Source organism: Hemibagrus wyckioides, linkage group LG15, assembly GCF_019097595.1.
Source record: "Hemibagrus wyckioides isolate EC202008001 linkage group LG15, SWU_Hwy_1.0, whole genome shotgun sequence".
NCBI classification, from domain to species: domain Eukaryota; kingdom Metazoa; phylum Chordata; class Actinopteri; order Siluriformes; family Bagridae; genus Hemibagrus; species Hemibagrus wyckioides.
In genome coordinates, this window is record NC_080724.1 from 22745207 (window position 1) to 22755378 (window position 10172).

The 10172-nt window shown below is 35.1% G+C and overlaps 1 protein-coding gene across 3 annotated transcripts in view; it reads right to left on the reverse strand.

Moving 5' to 3' along the window:
- sgk2a (serum/glucocorticoid regulated kinase 2a) overlaps positions 1 to 10120 on the reverse strand; it is a 17758-nt gene extending 7638 nt beyond the window's left edge. Inside the window, exons 1-9 of one of the 3 annotated variants that reach the window (XM_058410776.1) lie at positions 9942 to 10120; positions 7344 to 7413; positions 7213 to 7265; positions 6447 to 6504; positions 6119 to 6202; positions 4979 to 5110; positions 4763 to 4875; positions 4632 to 4668; positions 1 to 77 (exon numbers count right to left, since the gene is read on the reverse strand). The exon at positions 1 to 77 is cut by the window's left edge and continues 10 nt beyond it. In XM_058410776.1, the coding sequence (XP_058266759.1) occupies positions 1 to 77; positions 4632 to 4668; positions 4763 to 4875; positions 4979 to 5110; positions 6119 to 6202; positions 6447 to 6504; positions 7213 to 7265; positions 7344 to 7361 (572 nt within the window). In that variant the 5' untranslated portion in view covers positions 7362 to 7413; positions 9942 to 10120. Of the gene's footprint in view, positions 78 to 4631; positions 4669 to 4762; positions 4876 to 4978; positions 5111 to 6118; positions 6203 to 6446; positions 6505 to 7212; positions 7266 to 7343; positions 7468 to 9941 lie in introns of all 3 variants that reach the window. The other 2 variants (XM_058410774.1, XM_058410773.1) reach the window with 2 other exon arrangements.
- Positions 10121 to 10172: the final 52 nt, after the last annotated feature.

Below are 10172 nucleotides of genomic sequence, written 5' to 3' on the forward strand. Positions count from 1 at the left end.
CCACAAAACGTGCTGGTGGTGGCTTCAGCTTCCAGACCTTCTTTACACAGACCAAAATCTGTCAGAACCACGTGGCCCTGGGGAAGGAAGGAAGGAAGGAAGGAAGGAAGATAGATAGATAGATAGATAGATAGATAGATAGATAGATAGATAGATAGATAGATAGATAGATAGACAGACAGGAAGGAAGGAAGGAAGGAAGGAAGGAAGGAAGATAGATAGATAGATAGATAGATAGATAGATAGATAGATAGATAGATAGATAGATAGATAGATAGATAGATAGGAAGGAAGGAAGGAAGGAAGGAAGGAAGATAGAAAGAAAGATAGATAGATAAAAAGAGGGAAAAAAGACAAAGAAAGAAAGAAAGAAAGAAAGAAAGAAAGAAAGAAAGAAAGAAAGAATGTAAGCCCTTTATTAGTACATGAGATACACACAGATTATCAGATTTTTCAATAATGTGAGCTGATTTGCATTTTATAGAAAATAAAGAAGATAATTATAATATGAAGAGTTTATTAAGCGTGTGTTGTTAATATGAAGAGTTTATTAAGCGTGTGTTGTTAATATGAAGAGTTTATTAAGCGTGTGTTGTTAATATGAAGAGTTTATTAAGCGTGTGTTGTTAATATGAAGAGTTTATTAAGCGTGTGTTGTTAATATGAAGAGTTTATTAAGCGTGTGTTGTTAATATGAAGAGTTTATTAAGCGTGTGTTGTTAATATGAAGAGTTTATTAAGCGTGTTGTTAATATGAAGAGTTTATTAAGCGTGTGTTGTTAATATGAAGAGTTTATTAAGTGTGTTGTTAATATGAAGAGTTTATTAAGTGTGTTGTTAATATGAAGAGTTTATTAAGCGTGTTGTTAATATGAAGAGTTTATTAAGCGTGTGTTGTTAATATGAAGAGTTTATTAAGCGTGTGTTGTTAATATGAAGAGTTTATTAAGCGTGTTGTTAATATGAAGAGTTTATTAAGCGTGTGTTGTTAATATGAAGAGTTTATTAAGTGTGTTGTTAATATGAAGAGTTTATTAAGTGTGTTGTTAATATGAAGAGTTTATTAAGCGTGTTGTTAATATGAAGAGTTTATTAAGCGTGTGTTGTTAATATGAAGAGTTTATTAAGCGTGTGTTGTTAATATGAAGAGTTTATTAAGCGTGTGTTGTTAATATGAAGAGTTTATTAAGCGTGTGTTGTTAATATGAAGAGTTTATTAAGCGTGTTGTTAATATGAAGAGTTTATTAAGCGTGTGTTGTTAATATGAAGAGTTTATTAAGTGTGTTGTTAATATGAAGAGTTTATTAAGTGTGTTGTTAATATGAAGAGTTTATTAAGCGTGTTGTTAATATGAAGAGTTTATTAAGCGTGTGTTGTTAATATGAAGAGTTTATTAAGCGTGTGTTGTTAATATGAAGAGTTTATTAAGCGTGTGTTGTTAATATGAAGAGTTTATTAAGCGTGTGTTGTTAATATGAAGAGTTTATTAAGCGTGTTGTTAATATGAAGAGTTTATTAAGCGTGTGTTGTTAATATGAAGAGTTTATTAAGCGTGTGTTGTTAATATGAAGAGTTTATTGTGTGTGTTGTTAATATGAAGAGTTTATTAAGTGTGTTGTTAATATGAAGAGTTTATTAAGCGTGTTGTTAATATGAAGAGTTTATTAAGCGTGTGTTGTTAATATGAAGAGTTTATTAAGCGTGTGTTGTTAATATGAAGAGTTTATTAAGCATGTTGTTAATATGAAGAGTTTATTAAGTGTGTTGTTAATATGAAGAGTTTATTAAGCGTGTTGTTAATATGAAGAGTTTATTAAGCGTGTGTTGTTAATATGAAGAGTTTATTAAACGTGTTGTTAATATGAAGAGTTTATTAAGCGTGTGTTGTTAATATGAAGAGTTTATTAAGCGTGTGTTGTTAATATGAAGAGTTTATTAAGCGTGTGTTGTGAATATGAAGAGTTTATTAAGCGTGTTGTTAATATGAAGAGTTTATTAAGCGTGTGTTGTTAATATGAAGAGTTTATTAAGCGTGTGTTGTTAATATGAAGAGTTTATTGTGTGTGTTGTGAATATGAAGAGTTTATTAAGTGTGTTGTTAATATGAAGAGTTTATTAAGCGTGTTGTTAATATGAAGAGTTTATTAAGCGTGTGTTGTTAATATGAAGAGTTTATTAAGCATGTTGTTAATATGAAGAGTTTATTAAGCGTGTGTTGTTAATATGAACAGTTTATTAAGCGTGTTGTTAATATGAAGAGTTTATTAAGCGTGTTGTTAATATGAAGAGTTTATTAAGCGAGTGTTGTTAATATGAAGAGTTTATTAAGCGTGTTGTTAATATGAAGAGTTTATTAAGCGTGTTGTTAATATGAAGAGTTTATTAAGCGAGTGTTGTTAATATGAAGAGTTTATTAAGCATGTTGTTAATATGAACAGTTTATTAAGCGTGTTGTTAATATGAAGAGTTTATTAAGCGTGTTGTTAATATGAAGAGTTTATTAAGCGAGTGTTGTTAATATGAAGAGTTTATTAAGCGTGTTGTTAATATGAACAGTTTATTAAGCGTGTTGTTAATATGAAGAGTTTATTAAGCGTGTTGTTAATATGAAGAGTTTATTAAGCGTGTGTTGTTAATATGAACAATTTATTAAGCGTGTGTTGTTAATATGAAGAGTTTATTAAGCGTGTTGTTAATATGAAGAGTTTATTAAGCGTGTTGTTAATATGAAGAGTTTATTAAGCGTGTGTTGTTAATATGAAGAGTTTATTAAGCGTGTGTTGTTAATATGAAGAGTTTATTAAGCGTGTGTTGTTAATATGAAGAGTTTATTAAGCGTGTGTTAATATGAAGAGTTTATTAAGCGTGTTGTTAATATGAAGAGTTTATTAAGCGTGTTGTTAATATGAAGAGTTTATTAAGCGTGTTGTTAATATGAAGAGTTTATTAAGCGTGTGTTGTTAATATGAAGAGTTTATTAAGCGTGTTGTTAATATGAAGAGTTTATTAAGCGTGTTGTTAATATGAAGAGTTTATTAAGCGTGTTGTTAATATGAAGAGTTTATTAAGCGTGTGTTGTTAATATGAAGAGTTTATTAAGCGTGTGTTGTTAATATGAAGAGTTTATTAAGCGTGTGTTAATATGAAGAGTTTATTAAGCGTGTTGTTAATATGAAGAGTTTATTAAGCGTGTGTTGTTAATATGAAGAGTTTATTAAGCGTGTTGTTAATATGAAGAGTTTATTAAGCGTGTTGTTAATATGAAGAGTTTATTAAGCGTGTGTTGTTAATATGAAGAGTTTATTAAGTGTGTTGTTAATATGAAGAGTTTATTAAGCGTGTGTTGTTAATATGAAGAGTTTATTAAGCGTGTTGTTAATATGAAGAGTTTATTAAGCGTGTGTTGTTAATATGAAGAGTTTATTAAGCATGTTGTTAATATGCAGAGTTTATTAAGCGTGTGTTGTTAATATGAAGAGTTTATTAAGCGTGTTGTTAATATGAAGAGTTTATTAAGCGTGTGTTGTTAATATGAACAATTTATTAAGCGTGTGTTGTTAATATGAAGAGTTTATTAAGCGTGTGTTGTTAATATGAAGAGTTTATTAAGCGTGTGTTGTTAATATGAAGAGTTTATTAAGCGTGTTGTTAATATGAAGAGTTTATTAAGCATGTTGTTAATATGCAGAGTTTATTAAGCGTGTGTTGTTAATATGAAGAGTTTATTAAGCGTGTTGTTAATATGAAGAGTTTATTAAGCGTGTGTTGTTAATATGAAGAATTTATTAAGCGTGTGTTGTTAATATGAAGAGTTTATTAAGCGTGTGTTGTTAATATGAAGAGTTTATTAAGCGTGTGTTGTTAATATGAAGAGTTTATTAAGCGTGTTGTTAATATGAAGAGTTTATTAAGCGTGTGTTGTTAATATAAAGAGTTTATTAAGCGTGTTGTTAATATGAAGAGTTTATTAAGCGTGTTGTTAATATGAAGAGTTTATTAAGCGTGTGTTGTTAATATGAAGAGTTTATTAAGCGTGTGTTGTTAATATGAAGAGTTTATTAAGCGTGTTGTTAATATGAAGAGTTTATTAAGTGTGTGTTGTTAATATGAAGAGTTTATTAAGCGTGTTGTTAATATGAAGAGTTTATTAAGCGTGTTGTTAATATGAAGAGTTTATTAAGCGTGTTGTTAATATGAAGAGTTTATTAAGCGTGTTAATAAAGGAAGTGAAGGTTTTTTATCAGGAAATGTTTCAACATCATGGCTTTGGTTTAGACTTTATCTCTTCATCATATCAACATTTCCACATACCTCCATCACCTGTACACACTAATCACACTAATCTGACCGGTTAGCACCGTTTTGCTAATACAGCCAGATTGCAGATTTAGTTTAAATCTGGCAACATAACGTGATTTTATTGTTGTTGTAGCTGAAGTCAGTAAGGAGTGTGTGAGATTAATTTTTCAGTCTGGATAAAACAGAGCTGTGAAAAATATCTGACCGCAAATGAACGTGTGTGTGTTTAATATCCCATCAGGAGACACAGGAAAAAGCCGCAGGTGTAATCAGATATTTCCTAACATCTCATCAGTCACTCATACAGCTGAAGGATAAAGAAGTTCCTCACCTGTGCATCTAACAGGATGTTTTCCGGTTTCAAATCCCTGAAAATCAGCAGAGGGTCAGCTGAGCAGTGAGCGAGAGTGACCAAAGAAGAAAAAAACAGGAGTAATGAAGAAGGCGTGTCCGGTCACTGACCTGTAAATGATGTTGAGTGAATGCAGGTAGCCGATAGCACTGGCCACCTCGGCCGTGTAGAAACGTGCTCGTGCTTCTGAGAAACATCGCTCTCTCTGGAGATGGAAGAATAACTAAAAGAAAGAAATCACAAGCCGTGAGACTGGTTTTATTCCTGAACACGGATTTATCCAGTAAAATGTACTGAAGGAGGAGGAGGAGGTGCTCGGACTCTACCTCTCCTCCGTTCACGTAGTCCAGGACGAAGTAAAGCTTCTCCGCGGTCTGGAAGGAGTAATGAAGGCCGACGAGGAAGGGGTGCTGCAGGCTCTTCAGCAGAACATTCCTCTCAGCCATGATGTTCTTTTGCTGGAAGAAAAATAAGGCATTTAAGAGCCACACTTTGTAAGACTTTTGAAAGAAGAAAGAAAGAAAGAAAGAAAGAAAGAAAGAAAGAAAGAAAGAAAGAAAGAAAGAATAATTTACTTTTTTTTGTTAAATAATGAGATACATTTGGTCAGTGTTGCTTCTAACATCACATATGGTCGTGGCTTTTTATTTGTTATCTGTCTTTATTCTGATGTCACTTCCTCTAGAGCAGCAGGAAATGAAAAAAGACTCTCTTTCTTGAAGTTAATAATCTAAAATAAAATGCAGCTCATCATAAAAAAATGCTGTGTGATAAAACCCTTAGCTTTTACCTCTGACTGTTAGAAAGCTCTGACACTGGAGACTCCTTCCTTAAACACTACATAAACACAGGAAACTTCATACTGATGATTTTTAATACATTTATGCGGACATGCGCTGGACACGACCCCTGTAAATGAGCTGTTGCTATGGAAACAATAAAATATCAGAGCGAGTGCATTAATAGAAGGAAGGAAGGAAGGAAGGAAGGAAGGAAGGAAGGAAGGAAGGAAGGAAGTCCTTTATTATTGTTTATTATTGCCTGAGACACAGAGATTATCAGTTTGTTTGTTAATGTGATCTGATGTGTGTTATCATTAACCCCCCCCCCCCCCCACACACACACACACACACACACAGTGGTATAGAGCTCTAGCACCTTACCTTTCTTTTATTTAAGTTCCCTCTTTACTTCAGTTTCCTTCGTGTATTAAATCCATGTTATGAATCTATTTAACTTGCGGCACTTAAGAGGCCAGAGGGTGTGAGAGCTATAAATGACGGTACAAAGACCAGGTTCTGATTAGATTCTGATTAGATTAGACTAAAAATTTCCACCCATTATTCTCTTTCACCTTTCTCCAGGGAAGCAGTGACCAAGGAGAAGATCAACACAAGGAGAAGATCAACACAAGGAGAAGATCAAGACAAGGAGAAGATCATCACAAGGAGAAGATCATCACAAACCTCTTTTTTCTTTAATATAATTTTTTTCTGCAGGACCTTCACCGCATAAAATTTCCCATCTGCTTTCAGTTTAGCCAGAAGAACCTGCAATAATAATAATAATAATAATAATAATAATAATAATAATAATAATAATAATAATAATAACAAACAGCAACAGCAGGATATTTTGATTAGTTGCTTGGAACCGTCTGCTTTCATGCTGAATAAAACCTGACATATTTGAAATCTTCTACAGGAAATCCCAAAGATAAGAGAATAAACAAAGGTCCAGCTGAGTTGCTGTTAAAAAGTTAATCATTTCTCCAAGGAAGTGTGGAATTCTCACTTTGCCGAATGTTCCCTTTCCGATCACCGCCAGGAAGTCGAAGTCAGTGGGTTTGGCACTGAAAACAAACAGAGCAGCGACTTTACACTTTTACAAAACATCACACATTTTTATATTAATGACCGTGAAGGACATGTGATTGTTTTTTTTATATAGGAAGTTCACTAAAAGTTGATACTCTATAATTGAATGTTAATATATAACGATAAAAGAAATAAACAACTAAAACCCAGATACAGAAACCCAACCTCAGCGCTTTTTCAGTAAAACCAGGACGCTCAGGTGAAGAGACAAAAAAGCTGGAGAAATTCCGATCACCTTCACGGCTAAATCTTCATCTCTAACACTAATTTAAACCTGTTACACAGTACTAGTTAACCAGTCCAGAAATATAGTTAAGGACGCTTTTTTCGATGCACGTGAGATAAAACTTCACAAAAACTGCACACGACTTCGATTTTAAGAGCTGAGGAAAAATAATGATAATAATCATTTGATAGTTTGGTGTCTACAAAATAAACCCTCCTGTAAAAGCATGTGTTCTGTTGCTTCTAATACATTTATGATAATTTATTTATTTACTGCAATATCTCAGAAAAGTGACTCCTTCATCACAGCACTGATATTTCAGTGTCTCATCGTCCAGCCCTGAGTCAGATCTCTTAGTTTATTATTCAATTAATTTTTATAACTAAAAGTCTGGAATTTTAAATCATGATATTTGAAAGTGGAAGCTGCTCTTTACTCTCTTTAATATGGAACTCACTGAGGATTGGCAGATGTTCCAAGATTCACGTCGCTCTGGGACGCTGTCGCTGACTGAAAAACAAACACCGTTAATGATTCCGAATAAAACACACACTCATCATCATCCCCTCGGTCAGCTCGGAGACTGACCTGCATGTAGTGCGCCATGCCTCCGTCCCATCCCGCTGTGAGCTGCTCACGGACAGCACGCTACACTGACCTGTGTGTGAAAGCAGAATGGTTCTGATGACTGGACCAGCATGTGGAGTGTTTTCTGCTCGGTGTATAGAGGCAGCGGCGAAAGAAGAAAAAAAAAACAGGATCTGCAAGTCAGTGGTGCACAAGAGACACAGCCGTGAAGGACACCACCGTCACGCGGCTACACAGGTGTCAGGTGTACACACTAAACACCGACCAGTCTCTCTTTACTGCCGCGTTCCAACAAATACAGAACAACTTCAGAGTCACAGAAAGAAAACAGAAAGACTTTGCAGGGGTTGTGATGTACACTGTTTTAGTTGTGCTTAATTACTGGAAAATGTATGTGTGTATGTGTGTGTGTGTGTGTGTGTGTGTGTGTGTGTGTGTGTGATGAAGCTGACACCCTGAACAACACACACTCACTAACAACAGTCTTTTTTTTTTTTACTTATAGAACACAGCGTACTTTTTTTTAATCTGTTTTTGTTTACTGTGGAACATCTGTGTGAGGTCACTTCCTGTTCTCGCTTATGTTATAGGAGCTAGAAACAGTTTCCTCGCAGGAAACTCTCCATTCTCTCTAAAAAATAGTTTAAAGTTAAGTTACTGTTTATCTCTTAACATTTATCCCTAATGAGAAGCCTGAGGTGACGGTGGTGAGGAAAAATTCCCTGAGATGATCTGAGGAAGAAACCTCGAGAGGAATCAGGCTCAGAAGGGAACCTCATCCTCATCTGGGTGACACTGGACAGGAAATAATGTGAAGGTTGATAATGTCCTTCGTACAACACCAAGAGCTCCTGAGGAACTAACAGGTCAGTGTAGTTTCGGATAAACTCCTGAAAATCTGAAAAGCTTCACCTCTGACTGCTACAAAGCACTGACACTGAAGACTCCTTCCATACCTGTAACCCAGGGGACTGCTGTGGACAGAACCACTCTGATCACGCCGTCACGAAACTGCTGTTACATCGGTCAGCTTTCAGCAGGAAGGAATTAGAATTAAGTCTATAATGAACCCAGAAACTACACTGACCTATTAGTTCCAGAAGAGCTCCTGGTTCCAGTGTCACCCAGATGAGGATGAGGTTCTCTTCTGAGCCTGGTTCCTCTCAAGGTTTCTTCCTCATATCATCACAGGCTTTTTTTCCTCACTACCGTCACCTCAGGCTTCTCATTTGGGATCAATTTTAGGGATGAACTTAGGGATGAATCATTTTCTCTATGTTTATATTCTTCTGTAAAGCTGCTTTAAGACAATGTCCATTAATAAAAGCGCTATACAAATAAATTGAATTGAACTGAACATTCTATATACACCTTATACCTTAAAACCTGAACCATATCAGTGACTGTAAATGAGCCGTTACTATAGAAACGATCACATAAAATACAAACCTGCACTACTGTCAGAGCAGCTCATATGTAAAGAATAACAGACTCGAGATCGCAATATTCCACTAATAACACAAGGATTTTTAATTTATTAATAAATGCTGCATTGTTCTGTTTATAGTTGTGTATACACTGATCAGGCATAACATTATGACCACCTGTCTAGTATTGCGTCAGTCCCCCTGACAGCTCTGACCTGTCCTGCACTGTGTATTCTGACCCCTTTCTATCAGAACCAGCATTAACTTCTTCAGCAGTTTGAGCAACAGTAGCTCGTCTGTTGGATCTGTGCTCTGTCTCAGGAAAAAAACACAGCTTGTCGTGGAAACTCAAAGCGCTGACACTGGAGACTCCTTCCAAAAACGATAAATAAACATCTGATATGAAAATGAAGGAAACTCCACAGTACCCATCAGCCACTTCTTCAGTAGTTTTTTTTCTGTCTGTTAATATTATTATCTCTAGGTTATATGAAGAGGCTGTGAATGAAGTTTAGATATTATAGAAGCTATAATGTGTTACAGTGAGAGGATTAATGCGTAATAGCATGACGGGGTATGTGTCAGAGCTGCAGGTTTGAGAATTTCAGCATCTCTGTGAGATCATTAGTAGTTAATAAACTGGAAATTCAGCACAGAGATCATCTATAAATAAACTGAAGTTAAGATAAAAAGTCTCACACACACACACACACACACAAAAGCATTTATTCACAAATACGTAAGGATTAATCCTGTCAAAGTAAGACTAAAGACACTACAGTCTTTAATCTGTCATCTCCGAGTCGCATTACATTTCATTTCCTCCTTTTTACCAAGCGTGCAAAGCTAAAGGAAAAATAACCGGGTCAGGAAAATCTGTATGATGAGGGAAGGACAGGAGAGTTGTGGAGGTCAACCACACATGCTGAAGCAGCTCGCTTTCTCTCTTTTACTCTAGCTGTTGTATGGAACTTAAAAATAATGCAAAGAAATTTTTTTAAAAGGAGTAAATATAGTGATAATATGAAGAAAGAAGGACAATGGGAATAAATACACCTCACTCACTCAGAGCATGAGGAACTCCCAGGGCAGAATCCTGCACTGTTTACATCTAGCTGGTTTCTTTAGCATTATATAACATGTGCTGGAAAGTGAAAGTTGTGGAACTCACCTGGGATTCAGGAAGCTGTGTGTGTTTTCCCCAGAAACCTGTTCTGATCCGATCTGATCTGCTGTGTGGTGTCTAAAGTGTTGCTTTAAACACTGGCAGTAAATATCAAGGACTTGAGTGAATGATCAACTTAAGTTAGGGCTAAGGAGCTGTGTGTGTGTGTGTGTGTGTGTGTGAAAGAGATACCAGCTCAGAGAGGAAAAAAACTGCCGCTTTATCACATTCTGCAGA